The sequence below is a fragment of the Hylobates moloch genome, unplaced genomic scaffold (assembly GCF_009828535.3).
Source record: "Hylobates moloch isolate HMO894 unplaced genomic scaffold, HMol_V3 SCAFFOLD_13, whole genome shotgun sequence".
NCBI classification, from domain to species: Eukaryota; Metazoa; Chordata; class Mammalia; order Primates; family Hylobatidae; genus Hylobates; species Hylobates moloch.
This window is the reverse complement of record NW_026652288.1, coordinates 862735-886716: the sequence shown is the minus strand read 5'-3', so window position 1 is coordinate 886716 and position 23982 is coordinate 862735. Positions and strand designations below refer to the sequence as shown.

General features: G+C 42.7%; 1 protein-coding gene across 7 annotated transcripts in view; it reads right to left on the bottom strand.

The window, feature by feature from the left end:
• SNTG2 (syntrophin gamma 2) overlaps positions 1–23982 on the bottom strand; it is a 383441-nt gene that overhangs the window by 128874 nt on the left and 230585 nt on the right. For all 7 annotated transcript variants that reach the window (XM_032172122.2, XM_032172124.2, XM_058426468.1 and 4 more), the window contains exon 9: positions 19599–19726. In XM_032172122.2, coding sequence (XP_032028013.1) covers positions 19599–19726 — 128 coding nt within the window. The remainder of the gene's footprint in view (positions 1–19598; positions 19727–23982) is intronic.

Sequence of the window (23982 nt, the reverse complement as noted above, 5' to 3'; positions counted from 1 at the left end):
GCAGCAGACGCTGGACACCAACGAGGGCCCGACTGTCCTCCACCCATCTGTGGCCTCGGCACAGCAGCCATCAGCTGGACAGGCTGTTAGTCCTATAGGAATCCTTCCTACCTTGGAAAGTGCACACAGTAGGTGCTCAATTCCTGCTTGGAAATACATGCATTTTTTGTTTGCTTTTGTTCAAGAGCTATTTCATCATCACTAGAAGAGATTTTTGTATGTTTTGTTTGGTTTTGTTGTTAAGGGCAAATGCAGAATTAACTTAGGAAAAAACACCACAGAACCTCTTTCAGTGATGATAAAATAACTCTTTATAAAAATGTAAACACTGATTTAAAATACACAGTTGGGGTGATGCTGAATGTACAAGGACACTTACACATCGTGCCTCTCCCTTCAGGCAGACAGCACGCAGGACACCCGCTTTCTGTCCAGGGAAGCAAGGCAGTTGCCTGCTACAGGTGCTGTAAAGTGTGTCTAATGGGTTTGATTATGGGCTTGAATTCCTCATGTTTGAAAAAACAAACACATTTTAAAAGTTCACTTTACATAATGAGTGAAGTTACTGTTAAAAATTCAAAATACAATCAATTTGAAACAGATAGATTTATTGTCTATAAAAATAAAACAGTCTAAAAGATTCTTACAGGCTAAATTTACTGAGGCTAAGTCCTAACCTCTCAAAATTTAGTTTTCTATAACTATTTTGCATAAGAGAACTTGTGGTTTTGCCTATAGCTGAGGAAAATGAACACAAGAAGCCCGGCTCGGTCTCCACCTTTTCCCTCAGTTCAGTCGAAGAGCGTCCTCCATACGCTGGGTCCCACGTTTCTCTCGGTGTGAGCCTTGGTGTATCACAGGCTTCTGTGTCCAGGACATCACTGTCGTGGCCTCGAGGCCTTGCACCTCCGTTTAGCAGAGCTTTGGGCCCCTGTGTCTTTACATACTGATGGGGTGATTCCAACGGAAACACCGCCTGTATTCCCAGTTGGTGCTGGGGACAGAGCATGGCGCGGCCCCACCCACTGCTGCCTATGCTTCTGATTTAACCTCTATGAAGCTGGGTGACTGGCAGAAAGGGCGCCATGTACATGGAGAACATTCTGAGCAATCATCCCATTTTTGAGAAACACACATTGTGTTCAACAGTCCTCCAGGTCCTCTTCCAGGGATCAACCTTCATTTTAAAATCCAAATGCAACTTTCTAATGACATAACCATGTAGGTTTCCTCTAAATCGACAATAACCTAATAGGCTATCTCAAAGCCCATGGAATCCAAATCAATGGTTATAAACCAGTAGAATTTGGTATTGGTCAATAGAATGCCTTACGTTCCAACTTTAATGCATTTTTGAAAGTTATCATTTAATCACATATTCCATAGCAAGGTTGTTTTCTTTTTTTTCTTTTTTCCAGTGTAGCAAGTGGTATTAAATGGTGGTCAAGAAATGTTTCCCGCATAAAATCTGATCACTGAATACATGGCTGGTGTTAATGGGCCTCCGTGTGCCCACAGATTGTGCCCTGCCCAGGTGTGCTAACCTGTACCACCGTGGGCTGCACTTCCTGAGCCAAAGATGAGAAAGACCTGGTGTCACTCAAGAGCAGGACGAATTGTCTCTGGGCATCTGCACTTTTCTGCCTCATTCAGATCCCTGGGAATGAACGTCTCTGCAATGATTTCTTAGTCCAGACGGTGCTTAAATTCCACCCCAAAACGCAGATGTGAGTGGAGCTTCGTCCCACACTGGAGGTCACAGGACTGAGTGTGGAATGACAGAAGCGCTGGCTCAAAGAGCCGCCCGTCAATGTTTCCTGCTAACCATAAGCTACGGACTTTACGGAAGCACAAAAGCAGTAAAAGCCGACTCTCAAGAGAGGACCGGACACAAGGATGTGCAATTCCACGCCCGTCTCCTCCTGGCACTGCTTTTCTGCTGCTTATTTTACGACCGGTCAACGATATGCAAAGAATTCTTAGGCTCCTTTCACAAAAGCATCCTGATTCTTTTCATACTCCTACATACGTCTTTAAAGTTAAATATTTAATACTTTTGGGAGAAATGAGGAAGGATAACACATAGATTACTAACAATTGCATATATAACGAAGATAAAAAGAACCAGCTGGCATTTATTCACAACTTGTAATAAACACTGTGTAAATTACTTTATATACTGCAGTGGTTTTAGCCCTCACAATCATCCTATGAAGAAAGTCCTGTTGATATAATGTTAAAGATGAAGAAATCAAGGAGGATGTAGATTAACCAATTTTCCCAAGGTGACTCATAAGGCCAGAAGTGGTAAAGGCAGGCACACACATACACAAGTGACCTTTATAAAGAACTCAGTCTCTGATTCACAACCTCAGTTCTTAACTAACAAAGAGCCTCTTCTATACATTAAAGCCACGTGAATGGCCACTGCTTACACGGCTCAAGGTTTTCCTGCCTAACACTGCATTTTTCCTATCTATTTGTTTAGGTGTTAAACACAAGTGTACCTGCTGGAGGGGTTCCGTGAACTCCAGAAACGTAACCACTCCTGCGACCTGAGTTACCAGGGCTTCCATTCTTTCTCCTGGGATGGAAACGTTGCATCTGAAACGAGCCATAGAGTGAGGCGAGCCCCGACTCAGAACACCCAGCCGAGGCCTGGAGACTGGGCGCAGTCCAGGTAAACATAAAAATCTCGACACCAGGAAACCATTCAGCAGGAGAATAGTTTTGCTTTTCAGATAAGACTGAGTATGAGGTGAGGGGAACGTGGAATGCGTTCTGCAGATGCCGCCGAGGGTTCCGTCTGTACCTCCTCCTCCCACGCAGCATCAGAGAGGCCGTGGAACACTCTAGGTGAGGGGCCTGGGAGGCAGAGCATGGGGAGATTTGGTCTCTGAGGTAAGCACAGAGCAGGTAACAGGAGGGATGGCCATGCAGCAGAGGAGGTGAGAGGGGGATGAGGCGGCTGGGAAGCCAGGTCAAGGGTCAAGGGTCAGGTAGCATCCCCAGGACTGTGCTCCAGGCAGAGGCACAGATAGAAGAAAAAATGAAATCCAGTTTTTGAAGAGTGTGACTTCCAGAGTAATGGAAAAGTTTGGCCTAATTCCTAAAAGTGGAGTGTCCCTAGCAACTCCCATCCCCAAGTCTGGGGTCAAATTCCCAGTGGATTGAACGTGGCTCCCCAAATGTTCAGTGTTGAAATCCTAGCCCCCAAGGCAGTCGAGTTGGAAGGTGGGGACTTTGAGAGGTGATGAGGTCCTGAGGGTGGAGCCTGATGGGGTCTGTGCCCTTACAGAAGAGGCTGCAGGGAGACAGAGAGAAGGTGCCGTCTGCAATGCAGGACAGGCCCTCACTGGACTGACCACCTGACCCTGGACTTGCAGCCTTCAGAGCTCGAGGGATGCATGCCTGCTGCATAAGGCCACCCATCTGTGTGCTGCGTAAGGCCACCCATCTGTGGAACTGGGCCACCCATCTGTGTGTGGAACTGCGTAAGGCCACCCATCTGTGGAACTGGGCCACCCATCTGTGGAACTGGGCCACCCATCTGTGGAACTGGGCTACGGCAGCCCACGTGGACTAAAACGAGGTCTTCAGAGCCAGGTTAGTGTGCTGAGGTCATGTACACCCTGAAGGTCTCCTGCCTCTAAAACCTTCTCCATTCACTCTTTCCGCCAGACATGCCTGGCTCCTCCCTGCTTGGGGATTGATTTGGCCCAATACAAATGATGTCACTGATAGTTCTCCCCTTTCAGCAGCAGGAAAACTCAGTGACTTCGGTACATGTTTAGTTGTAATGGGGAGGGTGCCAGGAAATCGAGGTGAGGGGTTCATGGTAAAATGACTCTGGCCACAGCTGTGGTCATGGGGCTAGGAGCACAGGGATCCCAGGATGCACCGAGGAATCAGACACAGTTGGCAGAGACACAAGATTCAGCGCCCGGGCTGCAGGCAGGACAGGGAGACGCCCTCCATCGCTGCACTGCTTTCCCCTACAGCGATTCAGCACCTCCAGCAGCAGGTGGGATAGGGAGACGCCCTCCATCCTACACTGCTTTCCCCTACAGCGATTCAGCACCGTCAGCTTAAGAAGCCCTTCCTGTTCATTTTCATCACAAACCCTGAGAGCCTTTTAAATCTCCACACACAAAGGAAAGAAAAATCAAATTAATGTTTAAAGCAGACAACTTGTTACAAATTTATCTTGCTTGGATACGAAGAAAAGATCTTAATGTCCAAAAGCGGAGACTTTGCAGCGTCTTTTCATAGACAGGGCACTAATCCCTTACAGTCAAAATGAAAAAAAAAAATGAATAATCCTCAGAGATGAAAAGAGAAGATACTCGACTGAGAGACTGCAGAGGGAGAAAAAGAGAGACAGAAAGACAGAGACAGAGATAGTCAGAGACAGAGAGAGAGACAGAGAGAAACAGAGACAGAGACAGAGAGAGACAGAGGCAGAGACAGAGAGACAGAGAGAGACAGAGACAAAAACAGAGACTGAGAGGGACAGAGAGAGACAGAGGCAGAGAGACAGAGACAAGGAGAGACAGAGAGGGACCAACAGAGGCAGAGATAGACAGAGATGGAGACAGAGAGAGACAGAGAGGGACAAGGAGAGACAGAGACAGAGAGAGGCAGAGACAGAAAGAGAGTCAGAGACAGAGGAGCACCCGGGGAAGCTTGGAAGCAGCGTCACACAGTGCGGGTGGGGGCCACTCCCCTGGAGAAAGCGTAACGCAGCCTAGAGAAGTGAGTTGGGAGAATGACACAGATGCAGAATGATTTCTCAAGAATGATTTTGAATTCCCAGGAAAGAAGGAGCAGATGCAGTTCCACCCAGAGAAGGCAACTCAGAGCTGCTCCGCACATCTGTCAGATGGGGAGGGGTGTCAGGGTGCCTCCGTAAATCAGCAGCCCTTGTTCTCTATCAGAGCAAACTCAGGAGAGCTACATTAGGTAGTCATTCATCCGCTTAGCAGTGGGTCCACGGGTGCCTCAGGGCAGCTCTCTGTGGTGCTCACAGGACACCCTGATTCACCTACGTGCCCGTGGAGGGGGCGGCCCAGGGCTGGGCACCACGGAAGACACCCCCACCAGAATTGCCCCGTGTTGCAGGCAGCATTGGCTTCTGAGAAGACTTAGAGACCTCCAGATCTTAAACACGTGGCCCCTGCCCTTATCAGAGTAGGATACATGCCAGAGAAGTGGGTGTTTGTAGAGGTCTAAGTGGAATGGGATTATTCTCTTTCCATCAACATGAACACCCTAACCTTCTATCATCAAAAGAAAGTTTTCAGAAAATTTAAAGACGGCGTAATGAGAAAGAAACAGCAGCTCTGTCACCTGCTAGCAGCTGGCAGGGCTGTGGGATTCCTCTGAAAAACAGAGTCCCACATGTCATCAGCCTCAGACCGGGGCTCTCCAGGGACATGAGGGAACAAGGCAGAGCAGGAGCAGGGGACACACAAGATGCCGTCCAAGCACAAAGGCCCCACAGGTCCCTGGCGGCTGCTGGTCTAAGGGAGGGGCTGCTGCTCCCACAAGCCTGGCCCAGATCCTGCCACTTCCTGTCTCATGCTCCTGGATAGAAATTAAGCCAGACGCCAGTTTTCAGAGGGAATGCTTCCAGTTTTTGCCCATTCAGTATGATATTGGCTGTGGGTTTGTCAGAGATAGCTCTTATTATTTTGAGAGACGTCCCATCGATACCTAATTTATTGAGAGTTTTTAGCATGAAGGGTTGTTGAATTTTGTCAAAGGCCTTTTCTGCATCTATCGAGATAATCATGTGGTTTTTGTCTTTGGTTCTGTTTATATGCTGGATTACATTTATTGATTTGCGTATGTTGAACCAGCCTTGCATCCCAGGGATGAAGCCCACTTGATTATGGTGGATAAGCTTTTTGATGTGCTGCTGGATTCGGTTTGCCAGTATTTTATTGAGGATTTTTGCATCAATGTTCATCAAGGATATTGGTCTGAAATTCTCTTTTTTGGTTATGTCTCTGCCAGGCTTTGGTATCAGGACGATGCTGGCTTCATAAAATGTGTTAGGGAGGATTCCCTGGTTTTCTATCGATTGGAATAGTTTCAGAAGGAATGGTACCAGTTCCTCCTTGTACCTCTGGTAGAATTCGGCTGTGAATCCATCAGGTCCTGGACTCTTTTTGGTTGGTAAGCTATTGATTATTGCCACAATTTCAGAACCTGTTATTGGTCTATTCAGAGATTCAACTTCTTCCTGGTTTAGTCTTGGGAGGGTGTATTTGTCCAGGAATTTATCCATTTCTTCTAGATTTTCTAGTTTATTTGCATAGAGGTGTTTGTAGTATTCTCTGATGGTAGATCGTATTTCTGTGGGATCGGTGGTGATATCCCCTTTTTCATTTTTTATTGCATCTATTTGATTCTTGTCTCTTTTCTTCTTTATTAGTCTTGCTAGCGGTCTATCAATTTTGTTGATCTTTTCAAAAAACCAGCTCCTGGATTCATTAATTTTTTGAAGGGTTTTTTGTGTCTCTATTTCCTTCAGTTCTGTTCTGATTTTAGTTATTTCTAGCCTTCTGCTAGCTTTTGAATGTGTTTGCTCTTGCTTTTCTAGTCTTTTAATTGTGATGTTAGGGTGTCAATTTTGGATCTTTCCTGCTTTCTCTTGTGGGCATTTAGTGCTATAAATTTCCCTCTACACACTGCTTTGAACGTGTCCCAGAGATTCTGGTATGTCACAGAGATGCTCTCTCTCACCACTCCTATTCAACATAGTGCTGGAAGTTCTAGCCAGAGCAATCAGGCAGGAGAAGGAAATAAAGGGTATTCAATTAGGAAAAGGGGAAGTCAAATTGTCCCTGTTTGCAGATGACATGATTGTATATCTAGAAAACCCCATTGTCTCAGCCCAAAATCTCCTTAAGGTGATTAGCAACTTCAGCAAAGTCTCAGGATACAAAATCAATGTGCAAAAATCACAAGCATTCTTGTACACCAATCACAGACAAACAGAGAGCCAAATCATGAGTGAACTCCCATTCACAATTGCTTCAAAGAGAATGAAATACCTAGGAATGCAACTTACAAGGGATGTGAAGGACCTCTTCAAGGAGAACTACAAACCACTGCTCAATGAAATCAAAGAGGATACAAACAAATGGAAGAACATTCCATGCTCATGGGTTGGAAGAATCAATATCGTGAAAATGGCCATACTGCCCAAGGTAATTTATAGATTTAATGCCATCCCCATCAAGCTACCAATGACTTGCTTCACAGAATTGGAAAAAACTACTTTAAAGTTCATATGGAACCAAAAAAGAGCCCGCATCGTCAAGTCAATCCCAAGCCAAAAGAACAAAGCTGGAGGCATCACGCTACCTGACTTCAAACTATACTACAAGGCTACAGTAACCAAAACAGCATGGTACTGGTACCACAACAGAGACATAGATCAATGCAACAGAACAGAGCCCTCAGAAATGATGCCGCATATCTACAACTATCTGATCTTTGACAAACCTGACAAAAACAAGAAATGGGGAAAGGATTCCCTATTTAATAAATGGTGCTGGGAAAACTGGCTAGCCATATGGAGAAAGCTGAAACTGGATCCCTTCCTTACACCTTATGCAAAAATTAATTCAAGATGGATTAAAGACTTAAACATTAGACCTAAAACCATTAAAATCCTACAAGAAAGCCTAGGCAATACCATTCAGGACATAGGCACGGGCAAGGACTTCATGTCTAAAACACCAAAAGCAATGGCAACAAAAGCCAAAATTGACAAATGGGATCTAATTAAACTAAAGAGCTTCTGCACAGCAAAAGAAACTACCATCAGAGTGAATAGGCAACCTACAGAATGGGAGAAAATTTTTGCAACCTACTCATCTGACAAAGGGCTAATATCCAGAATCTACAATGAACTCAAACAAATTTACAAGGAAAAAACAAACAACCCCATCAAAAAGTGGGCAAAGGACATGAACAGACACTTCTCAAAAGAAGACATTTATGCAGCCAAAAAACACATGAAAAAATGCTCATCATCACTGGCCATCAGAGAAATGCAAATCAAAACCACAGTGAGATACCATCTCACACCAGTTAGAATAGCCATCATTAAAAAATCAGGAAACAACAGGTGCTGGAGAAGATGTGGAGAAATAGGAACACTTTTACACTGTTGGTGAGACTGTAAACTAGTTCAACCATTGTGGAAGTCAGTGTGGCGATTCCTCAGGGATCTAGAACTAGAAATACCATTTGACCCAGCCATCCCATTACTGGGTATATACCCAAAGGACTATAAATCATGCTGCTATAAAGACACATGCACACGTATGTTTATTGCGGCACTATTCACAATAGCAAAGAGTTGGAACCAACCCAAATGTCCAACAACGATAGACTGGATTAAGAAAATGTGGCACATATACACCATGGAATACTATGCAGCCATAAAAAATGATGAGTTCATGTCCTTTGTAGGGACATGGATGAAGCTGGAAACCACCATTCTCAGTAAACTATCGCAAGGACAAAAAACCAAACACCACATGTTCTCACTCATAGGTGGGAACTGAACAATGAGAATTCATGGACACAGGAAGGGGAACATCACACTCCGGGGACTGTTGTGGGGTTGGGGGAGGGGGGAGGGACAGCATTAGGAGATATACCTAATGCTAAATGACGAGTTAATGGGTGCAGGAAATCAACATGGCACATGGATACATATGTAACAAACCTGCACATTGTGCACATGTACCCTAAAACCTAAAGTATAATAATAAAAACAAAACAACAACAACAAAAAAGAAATTAAGCCAGACGCTGCTGACACAGCCCACGCTCTTGACGGCACCCAGTGCAGGGCGAGCCCTGATCTCCTGGCCCTTCCTAGAACCACCCAACACATTCCCAAATTCCAGAACAAGCCCCCTTTCCTGAGGCACCACAGCCGCCAGGACGCTGTCTCCCTGGCAGCCCGGGGAAGGAGTGCCCTGTGTGTGGGACGCGCGAGCTCAGAGCACCGAGTGCTGTGCTCTCGGGATGGACGAACTCCAGAAAACTCACCACGGGATTCTTTTTGGTATGATTATTTAAACATGATACTCTCCTTTGCAAAACAAATTGGAGTATTTAGCAGTATCATTCTGACTTGTAGTATCACTTTTCAAAATCTGCTTATCTGCAGTAGGTCTGTTTCCATTATGACTACTACAGAGCCCATCTGCCTTTTTCTTCTGAAATAAGGTGAGTGCCTACAAAGCAAATGAAATTTTACTGTGACTCACAAAACATAATTTCATTGTATTTTAAAAAAACACGATAGATGTGGGGCAAAAAGACCCCTAAGTTGTGGGTTTTGTCTCTTCCTCCCTTACTGCTTAACTCCCTCCCTTTCCCTCTCCCTCTCCCTCTCCACTTCCCCTCCTCTCCCCTCCTGTCCCCTCCTTTCCCTTTCTTTCCTTCTATGTTTTAGAAAAAAAGAAAGTCAATTACTTTTAATCGATTTGAGGCCTACCTAAAACAAGAGGCATGGACAGGGCTCCTGTGAGCAGGTAAATAAAAGGCAGCTCCCCCTGTAAAGAGTTGCAAAGTGATGCACAGTAATTCTGTGGGACAGAGATTCTGGAGCTGGTTAATCGCTCATCTTTGGGGATAATCACTCAAATCTGAATTTCCTTCCTTCTGTTCAGTCATTCCTTATTCCACAAACAATTGGTATTAGTCCATTCTCACATTGCCATAGAGAAATACGCAAGACTGGATAATTTATAAGGAAAAGAAGCTTCCTTGGCTCTGGTGGCACAGGTTGTACAGGAAGCATGGCGGCATCTACCGGGACTCTGGGGAGGCCTCAGGACACTTACAATCATGGCGGAAGGCAAAGGGGGAGCCAGCACTTGGCATGGGCATAGCAGGAGTTGTAAGGAAAGGGGGCAGGTGCCATACACTTTTAAACAGCTGGTTCTCATGAGAACCAACTCACTATCACAACAGTACCGAGGGGTTGGTGCTAAACGACTCATGAGAAATCTGCCCCATGATCCAGTCACCTCCTACCAGGACCCACCTCCAGCACTGGGGATTATATTTCAACATGAGATTTGGGTGGAAACCCAGACCCAAACCGCATCACAATTAAAAATCACTGAACTCCTGCTGCTTCAAAGCTCCTTTAAACGTACAGTTTTATTTTTTGTTACCTTCATAAACTATCTTAGAAAGCAGTAAAGTATTATATCATCTCCCACCCTACTTGGTTAAACCGGCAAAGAAGCCATCACAAGAGCCCCCATGAGTTATCTAGGTCATGGCCCCAAGAGGGTGAAGCGGGATTAGAAATCTCTTAGTTCCTATCCCCGTACTATTCCTTCATACCACCTGCTTCCCCAGGGGCACATCCCAGAGACACCACAGCTCTTCCTCTTTTCTGAGCCTCTGTCGTGAAGCTTCCTCACTTGCAAAATGATTGTGGATACTTTTCAAGCACAGACATTTCTCTTGTTCTTAAGTATTTCTTCACTCTTTATTTTCTGAAACACACATGCAATGGGCAGGAGCCTGGCGCAAATCCAGCTTTGTCCAATGGTACCACGTGGAAGAACAGCCAGCCATCATCCAAGCCACTTTTGTTTTAAAAGGATGAATTTCTAAGAAGCGTGGACATGCTATGGGCTTTCCAGAGTGAAACAGACGTTGAGACACTAGAGCAGGCAGAGTTCTAAGGCAGCCCCGTTCTCAGACCTTGGTGGAAACATCTGCTCCAGTTATTCAATCAACAGAAACTAGGTGTTTCTGTGAAGGGATTCTGCAAATGCAATCAACGTCTCAACTCAGCTGACCTTGAGTTAGGGAGATTTATGCAGGGGTACAGCCTGAGCACACGGCCCTTTATGTCCGGGTCTACAGGTCAGAGTGAAGGAAGTCATAGACTGGAGGCTCATGGGGTTACCTGTTACCTGCTGCTGGCTTGAGGGCAGAGGGTGACCATGTCAATGAACGTGGTGGTCTCTGGTGGTGGAGAGCAGCCCTTGGCTGACAAAGGTGGGGAACGGAGCCCTATAAAGTCAAGGGACTGAATTCTGCCAGCAACCCTGAGTGAGCCTTGAAGATGGGAACACAGCCCAGCTGACACCTTGATTTCAGCCTGGTGAGATCCCAAGCAGATGACCAGCCAGGCACTGCCGGACTCCTGACCCATGAGAACTGTGAGATAATAAAACAGTCTTGTGTTACCTGCTCTAAATTTGCACGGGTTTGTTACATGGCAATAGAAAACTGATATGGTAAAGACAGTCAAAACTCTAGCATCTCCACCACGATGGCCACCCCATCAATAATGCTTTTCTTCACCTGATGTCAGAGAAATGTCTGCATAACTAAGCCAGCAGTCAGGATTGCATGATTATGCTAAGTCACCTGTAATGCAGGACAGGGATTATTTTCCTGTTGGAGAACTTGAGGGAAAGCCCTATTCTGTGGCATCTGCTGATGTCCATTAGGAAGAATGCTTATGTTTCTATGTCTTTTTTAGTTTCATCTCAATATTCTCCCTTCAAATTCTTAGTGAACAATCTTTTCTGGTACTGTGTAGCCAATGATTTAATCCTCATTCACAATGACACAATTTATCCAAATGCATAGTTCCCATTTACCAAAGAACCACTTGAGTATAAGCTTGATCTGAAAATGGAATGGAGGAAAATAACTTCTGCCAGTGCATGGGCTTGTAACATGTTGGAGGCAAATGGAAATAAAAACAGTTGCACTTATTACATGTGATTTGTATCATATAAATACATATTTAAAATGAATTAGACTTAAGTATGCATCTATTCTTTACAGACTCTTTAAAAAAAAAAAAAAAAAAAGAACTGAGAAAACTAAGGAACCTCAACCATCATTGGTCTAATTACTTAACAAAACAAAATACCCAAGAGTGATTTCGGCACATGGTGGAATGGGAAGTCCTCCTGCTCATATTCCCCACAGCAACAATGAAGGGTGAAGGGTGAAGGGGAAGCAAGCTTGGCCCTTCTTCACATGGCAGCAGGAGAGAGAAGAGTGAGGAGTGGAAGGGAAAGAGCCCCTTATAAAACCATCAGATCTCATGAGAATTCACTCACTATCATGAGAACAATATGGGGGAACTACCCCCATGATCCAATCATCTCCCACCAGGTCTCTCCCTAGGCATGTGGGAACATGAAGATTACAATTCAAGATGAGACTTGGGTGGAGACACAAAGCCTAACCACATTACTACTATTCACACAAGGACCCAGAGGGACTCGCCTGTCTGTGCCTCCAACATGCTGGCGGGTTCCCATCCCACTGCAGATGCTGCACGGGCCCTGGACAATTATATGTCAACAGATTAGATAAACTGAGAAAATCAACAAATGAGATCTAATTAAACTAATGGAATCTATTTAAACTAAAGAGCTTCTGCACAGCAAAAGAAACTACCATCAGAGTGAACAGGCAACCTACAGAATGGGAGAAAATTTTTGCAACCTACTTATCTGACAAAGGGCTAATATCCAGAATCTACAAAGAACTCAAACAAATTTACAAGAAAAAAACAAACAACCCCATCAAAAACTGGGCGAAGGATATGAACAGACACTTCTCAAAAGAAGACATTTATGCAGCCAAAAAACACATGAAAAAATGCTCATCATCACTGGCCATCAGAGAAATGCAAATCAAAACCACAGTGAGATACCATCTCACACCAGTTAGAATGGCCATCATTAAAAAGTCAGGAAACAACAGGTGTTGGAGAGGATGTGGAGAAATAGGAACACTTTTACACTGTTGGTGGGACTGTAAACTAGTTCAACCATTGTGAAAGACAGTGTGGCAATTCCTCAAGGATCTAGAACTAGAAATACCATTTGACCCAGCCATCCCATTACTGGGTATATACTCAAAGGATTATAAATCATGCTGCTATAAAGACACATGCACACATATGTTCATTGTGGCACTATTCACAATAGCAAAGACTTGGAACCAACCCGAATGTCCATCACTGATAGGCTAGATTAAGAAAATGTGGCACATATACACCATGAAATACTATGCAGCCATAAAAATGGATGAGTTCATGGCCTTTGTAGGGACATGAATGAAGCTGGAAACCATCCTTCTCAGCAAACTATCACAAGGACAAAAAACCAAACACCGCATGTTCTCACTCATAGGTGGGAATTGAACAATGAGAACACCTGGACACAGAAAGGGGAACATCACACACTAGGGCCTATCGTGGGGTTGGGGGAGGGGGGAGGGATAGCATTAGGAGATATACCTAATGTAAATGACGAGTTAATTGGTGCAGCACACCAACATGGCACATGTATACATATGTAACAAAACTGCACGTTGTGCACATGTATCCTAGAACTTAAAATATAAAAAGAAAAAAAAGGAAAAAAAAGAATTAGTGTAAAACATGCTTTTAAAAATGTTAAAAAAAAATTCCTAGAAACATACAACCTATCACGATGGAATTAAGAGGAAATAGATCATCTAAATAAACTAATAACAGGTAAGGAGATCAAATCAGTAATAATAATTAACAAAAATAATAAATCTTTCATCAAAGAAAAGCTGAAGACCAGATGACTTCACTGCTGAATTCTACCAAATAAATAGTGAAAAACTTATACCAATTCTTCACAAAAATATTGAAGAGTAGGGAACACTTCCAAACTCACCTTTATGAGGCCAGCATTATCCTAATACCAAAGCCAGATGAGAACCTTACAAGAAACAAAAATTACAGGCCAATATCCTTGATGAACATACGTCCAAACATCTTCATCAAAACACTAGTTACCTGAATTCAATAGCACGTTAAAAAGATCAGTCACCATGATCAAGTGGGATTCATGCCTTGGATGCAAGGAAGGTTCAACACATGCAAATCAATAAATCTAATTTGCCATATCAACAAAATGAAAGACAAAAACCATAACATTGTATCAACAGATGCAGAAAAAAATTGACAAAATTCATTATCCTTTCATCATCAAAGCTCTCAACAAATTAGGTATGAAAGGAATGTACTTCAACACAATAAAGGCCACATGTGACAAGCCCACATCTAATATCATACTTAATGATGAAAAGCTGAAAGGTTTTCCCTTAAAATCCAGAACAAGATAAATATGTGCACTCTCACCACATCTACACAACATAGTACTGGAAGTGCTAACAAGAACAATTAGGAAAAAGAAAGAAAAGGCATCTAAATAGAAAAGGAAGGAGTGAAATTGTCTCTGCTGATGACATAAGCTTATATATAGAAAACTCTAAAGACTCAAAAAAACTGTTAGACTTAATAAAGGAATTTCGAAAATTTGCAGGATACAAAACAACACTCAGAAATCAGTAGTATTTTGTTCACTAACAATGAACTATACAAAAAAGAAATTAAGAAAACAATCCCATTTACAGTAGTATAAAAATATAAAATACCTAGGAGTAAATTTAACGAAAGAGTTGAAAGATCTGTACAATGAAAAATATACAACATTGATAAAGGGAATTGTAGATGACACACAAAAAATGGAAAGATATCCTGCATTCGTGGATTGGAAGAGTTAATGTTGTTTAGATACCACAGTACTTAAAATGATATACAAATTCTATGACATCTCTATCAAATTCCAATGATATTTTTCACAGAAATAGAAAACAATCCTAAAATGTATATGGAACCATAAAACACTCTGAATATCCAAACTATCTTGAGCATAAAAAGCAAAGATGGAGGCATCACACTACCTGATTTCAAAACATATTACAAAGCTATAATAATCAAAACAGCAAGGCACAAGCATAAAACAGAAATATTGGCCAATGGAACAGAATAAAAAGCCAGAAATAAACTCACAGATCTATGGCCAATTGATTTCAACAAAAGTGCTAGGAACATATTATGAGGAAATGACAGTCTCTTCCATATATGGTGTTCAGAGAACTGGATATCCACATGTGGAAGAATGAAACCAGAACCTTATCTCACACCATATGCAAAAATCAACTCAAAATGGATTAAGGACTTAAATGTAAGACCTGAAACTATAAAACTACTAAAAGAAAATATAGGGAAAAGCTCCACGACTTTTATTTGGTCAATGATTTCTTGAATATGACCCAAAATCACAGGTGACAGAAGAAACAATATCTTTGTGAGGTTTGCATGTTTTCTCTGTGTCTGCATGGGTTTTTCTAAGCACTCTGGTTTCCTCCCCACAAAGACGTGCAGATAAGGTTAATTGCTGTGTCCAAATGGTCCCAGGCTGAGTGGCTGTGGGAGTGTGTGAGCCGTGCTGCAGTGGGATGGCATCCTGTCCGGGGCTGTTGCCCACCTTGAGCCCTGAGCTTCCAGCACAGACTCCAGTCTCCTCAACCCTGAATGAAATAATTGGGCAAATAATTATCTTACTTGTTTTTATTAATCTTTCTTAAATGTATGCATAGCTCATATTTATTTCAATGTTTAATATTTGAAGTGTTTTGGTCTTTATTTAGAAGTTTGGTGATATTTTGTGACCAAAAATATGCTGTCAGAATCTTACTCTTATTTATAGCTATTAGCCTATGGGAAAATTGGTTTCTTTATACATCTTTTCACTCCAAGTTGCAGTTTCTGAGGACCAATCAATGATGTCAAGTGAGTAAGTACTGTATTGTATATTTCAAAATTGCTAAAAGAGTAGATTTTAAATATTTTCACTACAAAAATGCTAAGGATGTGATGTTACTGATATGCCAAGTAGCTTGATTTAATTATTCCACAATGTAAACATGTATTGAAACATAACATTGTACATTAATTATATATGATTATTATTTGTCAATTTTTAGAAAGGACCCAGAAGGTGGTGGTTATAGATTGAGGTCCTATACCTGGACAAGGACAGAGTCAGAGGGGACACACAGGATGCTGGCTTCCAACCTCTTCATCCTATTTATGTTTCCATTATATGATATCTAAAGGTTCCTCCTGGGCTACAGCTTACAGCTTTTGTTTTACGATTCTAAAACCTGTTTGATTTAGAATTGACAATTTCTAAACTTATTCCTTACCCTCCTTAGACTGAGGAGCCCTCAGGAGAAGACACACAGGAATTTTAGAACTCCATCCACTGGGATCAACACACCCATGTCTCTTCTCTTTTTCATCCATTTTAAAATGAGACCCGAGGAGCTTACAGGTAAGGCGGAGCTAAGAACAGCATCTCAGCCTCTAAATGGGACTTTACACAAATATGTTTCAGAACAAACAGGTTTTATAAAACTCATAGCTTAAGCCCTTATGCGTTTTATTATTTGCCCTTTCCTGCCCATACTAAGTCTTGCTTAAAAATCATAAAAAAGTCAGCAAAGCTAGTAATATATATTTGCCTTTATAAAACAAAATATTCTTGTCTTATGAAAAATTATAAACCTTTCAGTTTGCTGTTACAGTGTGTATTGGTCTGTTCTTGCACTGCTATAAAGAAATACTGGAGAATGGGAAATTTATAAAGAAAAGAGGCTTAACTGGCTCACAGTTCTGTAGTCTACATAGGAAGCATGGCAGCTTCTGCTTCTAGGGAAGCTTCAGGAAATTTCCAATCATGGTGGAAGGCAGAAGGTGAGCGAGACACCTTACATGGTAGGAGCAGGAGCAAGAGAGAGAGACAGTGGGGAGGTGACACACAGTTTTAAATGACCAGATATCAGGAGAACCCACTCACTGTCAGAAGCACAGCACCAAGGGAGATTTCGCTAACCCATTCATGACAATCTACCCCATGATCTAATCCCAGCAGGCCCCACCTCCAACATTGGGGAATACATTTCCACATGAGGTTTGGGTGGGGACACAGATCCAAACCAAATCAGTGTGTGATAGATTTTGTAACAGAAACATAATCTGAGGCTCAGGCAATCGGCTGACTTCTTGGGTTCCATTTCATTCTCCTGGATGTCATGTATTTATCTCAATGATTGTGGTATGAATGGCTTAGTGGGTCAAAATATTTTGTCACCAAGAATAACACATGTGTTTCTACATGTTCTCAAGCTGCCAGAATGGGTGGTCAAGTCTGCATTTAGTTAAGAATTACTAGTGATATGGTTTGGTTGTGTCCCTGCCCAAATCTCATCCTGAGTTGTAGCTCCCATAATTCCCACATGTCATGGGAGGGACCTGGTGGGAGGTAATTGAATCATGTGGGTGGGTTTTTTTCCACGCTGTTCTCGTGATAGTGAATAAGAATCACGAGATCTGATGGTTTTATAAAGGGCAGTTTCCCTGCACACATGCTCTTGCTGCCGCCATGGAAGACATGCCTTTTCTTCTCCTTTGCCTTCGGACATGGTTGTGAGGCCTCCCCAGTCATGTAGAACTGTGAGTCCATTAGACCTCTTTTCCTTTACAAATTACCCAGTCTCAGGTTTTTCTTCATAGCAGTATGAAAATGGACTAATACAACCAGAGACCCTATCCTGTCCTCAGAGTAGGAGACATTCCATCTTATGACCTGAATTCATCCTTAAACCAAAGCTAGAATGGCCAATCTTCATCACATTCAATGGCAGATGGGCTAGGAAGTGTGTAATGAAGTTCAGTGGCTCTATTTTTCTAAAAACCCATTTAATTCAAATATGCTAATAGATAAATGTCATTTCACGCACTATTTCCTTCTTTGTCAAGACAGATACATGCCCAGATCTCTACTTAGTTCCCAAATTAACCCCAAACCAAAGAAACGTGTTGTAAGAAAGCCACATGCACACATTTTAAAAGGAATTCACAGTGAGAGCACGAACTGTTAAAACATTTTGCTGTATTTTACAAATGGCTATTTACCTATCCATCTATCTGTATCTCTGTAATCTATCTATATTTCAGCCCCTCTATCACTGCAATAATTCATCTATATATCTACAGTCAGATGTTATTTAATGATGGGGATACATTCTGAGAGATGTGTCATTAGGCGATTTTGTCATTGTGTTTACATCGTAGGGTGCACTTACAGAAACCTAGATTATACAGGCTACTACACACCTAGGCTATATGGTATAGCCTATTGGTCCTAGGCTACAAACCTGTACAGCATGTGACTATGCTGAATACTTACACAACTGTAACACAATCATATTGGGGTATCTAAATACACAAAAGCAAGTATCTGTGTATCTAAGCACATCTAAACTTAGAAAAGTGAAAGTAAAAATAGGGTATAAAAGTTAAAAAATGACACACCTGTGCAGGAAACTCACCATGAATAGAGCCTTCAGGACTGGAGGTTGTTCTGGGTGAAGCCATGAGTGAGGAATGAGTGAATGTGAAGGTCCAGGACATTACTGTTTCCTTTTATATGATTGGCACTGCAGTAGGTTTGTCTGTGTCAGCATCACCACAAACACGTGAGTCATATCTTTAACTGTGAGGTTATGATGGTTGATGTCACCAGGCAGTAGGGATGTTCAGCTCTGTTACAATCTAATGGGACCACCATGGCATATGTGGTCTATCTATCTATCCATCCATCCATCCATCCACTTTATCATCTCTCTATCTATCCACCCACATTCACCTACCTGTCTTTCCATTTCTCTAGCAATACACACGTCTTTTACTAGGTTTGTCTCCCTTTACCAAAGACGGACACAAATCTGAAAATCAAGCTTACTGTCCCTGTTCCTGCAGTGGGATCATAAACATCCTTCCACAGGCATGAACATCCTTTGTGAGAGGCTGTACAGCTAATACCAATTAATATAGAAAACCTAATTCTAACCCTTCATGAAAAGCAGTGTTTGCTAGACTTTTCCTTCCATCTAAGAACCAGTAAAGGGAATTTCAGGTTGTACTGTCTGCCCACCATACACACCATAGCCACACACATTCACACAGACCACACACACCACAGCCACACACATTCACACAGATGCACACACATTGTGGGAAGTACAGTGCTCAATTAAAAAAAATTCCTTTGCTGACAGAAGGTTTGCTATTTCTACACATCTGTCTTAAGAACAGAAAAAGGAAATTCACCGACTCATTATTTGTGGGCCTTTCCACAGTGATTAAATAGCACAATTAGCCAAGCATACGTTTTTCTACTCGAAAAGCTATGGAAACATCAACTTTTATAGTTACATCTTTGAAATTATTTAATTAACCAAGCTCACAAGCTAGTTAGCATTTATTTAACATAGGTGCTAGTCTAACCCTCTCATTTTATTACTGAAGAAAAAGAGGCCCACAGAGTTTAAATGGCATTTCTAGAAACATCTGAGACTTGGACAAGAAGTCAGTCTTTATTTCCAGTCTAATTCTGTTAGCATCTAAAACTAAAAATAGAATTTCTTTTAGTAATGACTGTTTCGTGAGAAGTAACCATGCCACCTTGCCCTGGATAGAACTATTCTTAGTAATAAATTCACTGTTCTGATACCTGACTTCTAATGTCACAGTCAAGCGCTTTGGAGTAACCAGTGGCCTGTAGGAACTGGCAAAAGTGCACGGGGTTCATAAAATTTTCTCATCTCAGACAACGGTCACACACCTTAATTTTTCCGTTCCGGCTTTGTACCTTGAGATGCGAGCCATGGACAGAGGCACGGACAAGGTGTCCAGCCAGCGTTTCTCATACCTCGGGTCCTTAGCTATGGGTGAGGAAGGTGATGATGGAGCCTGTACAGAAGAAAGGAGAATGAAGCGTCACAGAGGCAGAGGAGGCTGCATGCAGGGAGAGGCATCCGCAGGCACCTGGAACACACAACTCAAGTCCAACACATTTCAACTGATAAAAAGCAAGTGAGATCGTTTCTGAAAGATCTGGAAAGAAGTGCTCTTCTACCTGGATTTAAGACATTTTCTCCCTCTATTTTCTAACTGCAAATTGCATGAAAGAGAAGAAGCTGAAGGGAAGGAGAAGGAGAAGGAGAAGAGGGGCCTAAATTTGGAGGAAAAGTTGTAGACACAGCACTGGGCTCAATGCATAGAGACCGTGAGAAAGACACAAAACCAAAACAACCTGAAATGTCCACTCAGCGAGTTTAGGTCGAGAGACACATGATAGAATGGCTGATGACATTCCAACGGGCGTCCAGGTCATGGGTCTGCCTTATTATCGGTAGCAACGACTCTGTGCTGTGGTCAGAGCCAGGCCCAGATGGCAAAGTGGGGAGGCCTTGTCGGGTCTGCGGCTCTCGAGAGGAAGCCCGTCTGGGAAGGTGAAGGAGCCATGCAACCACCACAGCACCAGGCAACAGCCCCGCGAGCGTCCAACAACGAAAGGGTCAGAACACGCAACAACCCTGCGAGCGTCCCACAATGAAAGGGTCAGAGGTGGGTTCTGGGCCACAGGATACACCCATATCCCATTCCACGTTCTCAATGAGGAGCCTGAGCTGCCTGAGCCATCTTGATCTCAGAGCCGGGCTCGCTATGAATGAACCAGGTGCTGCCGCCCCAGAGACCGGCAAGAACGTGCCTCACAGGTGTGCCCCACATTCATGGGCGTGCCCCACATTCATGGGCGTGCCTCACACTCACAGGTGTAACCCACGCTCACAGGCAAGCCCCACATTCACAAGACATTTCTGTTGTTTTAATTTGCTTCAGTGTCCACGGGAAACACCAGCCCTGAACTCCCGGCTCTGTGGACCACAGGGTCCAGGGACTGTTGCACCTGGAATCTGAGCATCTGTCTGCAAGAAGACTTTCTGTAAGCAGGGGCGCCGTGAGAAAACAGACCTGGGCTTTCCGGAGGCTCAGAAGGGTGGCATGAAGTGTCTTTCTTTCTTTTTTTTCTTTTTTTTTTTGAGACGGAGTCTCGCTCTGTCGCCCAGGCTGGAGTGCAGTGGCGCGATCTCGGCTCACTGCAAGCTCCGCCTCCCGGGTTCACGCCATTCTCCTGCCTCAGCCTCTCCGAGTAGCTGGGACTACAGGTTCCCGCCACCACGCCCGGCTAATTTTTTTTTTGTATTTTTAGTAGAGACGGGGTTTCACTGTGGTCTCGATCTCCTGACCTCGTGATCCGCCCGCCTCGGCCTCCCAAAGTGCTGGGATTACAAGCCTGAGCCACTGCGCCCAGCCTGAAGTGTCTTTCATACTTGCTTGTTCATAAGTATTAAGCTGCTGGGTGTTCACTATGTATTAGAATGTTATTTGAGACTTCATTCCTTATAAATGTATACTTTATACATTGGTTAATCCACCACTTAAAGAGCCAACCCTGTCCACCTCAAGTCTCCTCTGCAGTCAGCTTTACCTGCCCAAAAATAATGTCCCTAACAGTTCTGTGCCGCTGAACTGGCTCTCGTTGGTTTGCGGTGAGAGGAGACGGGGGCCGTTCCCCAGGGTTTCTCATCAGATCCCTGGAACCTTGGAGGCTTCGCTTCCACGTGGATGAGGTTTCCATGCGACTCTCTACACAATGCTCATGCTTAACAGAAAGAGTGTGGTAATTTATTTTTCATCTTTGCTAATATATAAGCCCCTTTCTCATTCTCCTCCACCTCAAATCATCTTTGCATCCCCGCCCTAGGATTTTAGATGAAAGGCCTCTCACTCAATGCAGGTGGGATGGGGGAATGGAGGCTGAGGGAGGGTTGGAGCATCATACAGATTTCTCATCTGTTCTCTTATACCTTCTGTAATTTTTGTTTTGAGACTTTTTTCCTATACCCTTCTTGATTCATTCAGTTAATTACAATGACCACAGTCTTTTTGATTAGTTTTTTTTTTTGAAATTTTTAAGTTAGAAAAGCAGGGATTTACTATCAGAAATATTTTGTTCCTTATAACTCCTTATTGATTTTTGGTAAAAGTTTCTTACAAAGGAAAATTAGTGAGTCCCACATTAGACTTGCACCGGCAGAGCTGAAGCAGAAGCCACAGGTGAGCATTTTAAATGCTCTCAAAGGATCCAGTCAGCAATCCGAGAACCCAGAGCACTGAGTGAAAGCACCATCTCCCAAGGCGAGGAAAAGCATTTTTGCACTTGCACGCAACCAGGGAGGCAGCCCTCTCTGCACTCTTTGAAGGAAAGCTGCACACTAACCAATTAACAAGCCAGTCAGGACAGAATTTGCAGAAGATGGGAAGAAGCAGCGATAGATTCAGCAACGGGTGAAAGAGCAATGGATTCTGTACTTTCAAACCTAAACGCACGATATTAATGTGAGTGGGATTTTTCCTTCATTATAAATGTTTAGTAAGGATTCTTGAGACAAAAATGGCATAGTACAAATAATGAACTTAGAATCTTAAACTACGTGAACCATACTCAGGTGCTGGGAGAGGGTATGTACCAACTAGAAACCAAAGCTCTCTGCAAGCTTCAACTTTTAGGAGGCAGAAGAAAAAGAAATGGGAAATGTGACTTCTGGGAAAGCAGGTAGTTAGAATTTAGCTTCAAATAATAACATGGAAAATTGTCAAATATATAAGGTAGCTCAGGTAATTACTCCAGCTGTCAGGACAGAGAGAAAACATTACACACCACCTGCCCCACCTCTAGAGGAAGAGGTTGCTAACGCAGCAGGGGTCAGAGGTATCCACTTGTAAAGACAGAAACCATTCCTCTGGGTTTCTTGTGATTACAAGGCTGCTCTGAACATGACAAACTTTGCTTTTTCCTCCATCAGGCCTGGCCCTGGGAAGATGAAAGCGAAGCTGGTGAGTCTGAAAATGCAGCCATCAAAGCAGCTTAAATCCTTTGAGTCTAGAAAGTTTCCAACTCACCTCTTTCAAGAAAGAAACTGCACCATCTGTTTTATTCTCCAGTCCATAGACACTATCAATGCTAGTATTACCACTTTGCTGTGTACTATAAAACACACTCTCGAGTGCAAAGAATAACCACAATGCTTTCAATCGTCTCTATAAGAGAGGGCCCAATGGTCAACTAACTGCACAGCAAATTGGCTTTTAGATGATTAAAGTACCATCCAGAAAACCAACTAGAATGTCTCAAAATTCCTACAGGATTTTGAGTCTTTTAAAAAATTTTCATCTATGTTTTTTTCCCTTGATATTATGCCAGGAGTGTTTATCATATAATTAAAAATATTTTAAAGAACAACAACAAAATGATAAGTGTTTATTGCCCCAAATTCCAACAATACAGTAGTCTGGCTAATATAAAAATTATCTCATATTTAACAACACATGCAATCACTGCTAATCTTTTGTGACAAATTTATATAAATGAAATTATTTAAATGTTGTTTTCATTCAGCAGTGTGCCCATAACCTTTTATCACCTCAAGAAGTGCATGTCAACTTGAAGGACTATGTAGGTAAGCTTAGTTTCCTTTTCAAAAAAAATAAATTTAAAGTGCTGGTCTACTGGAAACAATTATCTCTTTTTTGTCAGAAAATATTTTTTTCTTCACTTTTGAAGCATGTTTGCTGGGTATTATAGAATTTTAAACAGGAATTTCTTTTTCATACTTTAAAGGTATCATTTCATTTTTTCTAGCTTCTCTTGTTTTTGTTGAGAAAGAAGTTGTCAATTTTACTATTATTTTCTTTTTAACTTCTGGCTCCTTTTAAAGTTTTTTTTTTTTTTTTTTTTTTTTTTTTTTAATTTTCCAGGGTACATGTGCAGGACGTGCAGGTTTGTTACACTGGTAAACGTGTGCCATGGTGGTTTGCTGCACCTGTCAACCCATCACTTAGGTATTAAGCCCAGCATCCATTAGCTACTTTTTCCTGATGCTCTCCCTCCCACCATGGCCCCCACCTCTTGCCAGGCCCCAGTGTGTGCTGTTCCCCTCCATGTGTTCTCATAGTTCAGTTCCCACTTATAAGTGAAAACATGTGGTGTTTGCTTTTCTGTTCCTGCCTTATTTTGCTGAGGATAATGGCTTCCAGCTCCATCCATGTCCCTGCAAAGGACATAGTCTTGTTCCTTCTTATGGCTGCATAGTATTCCATGG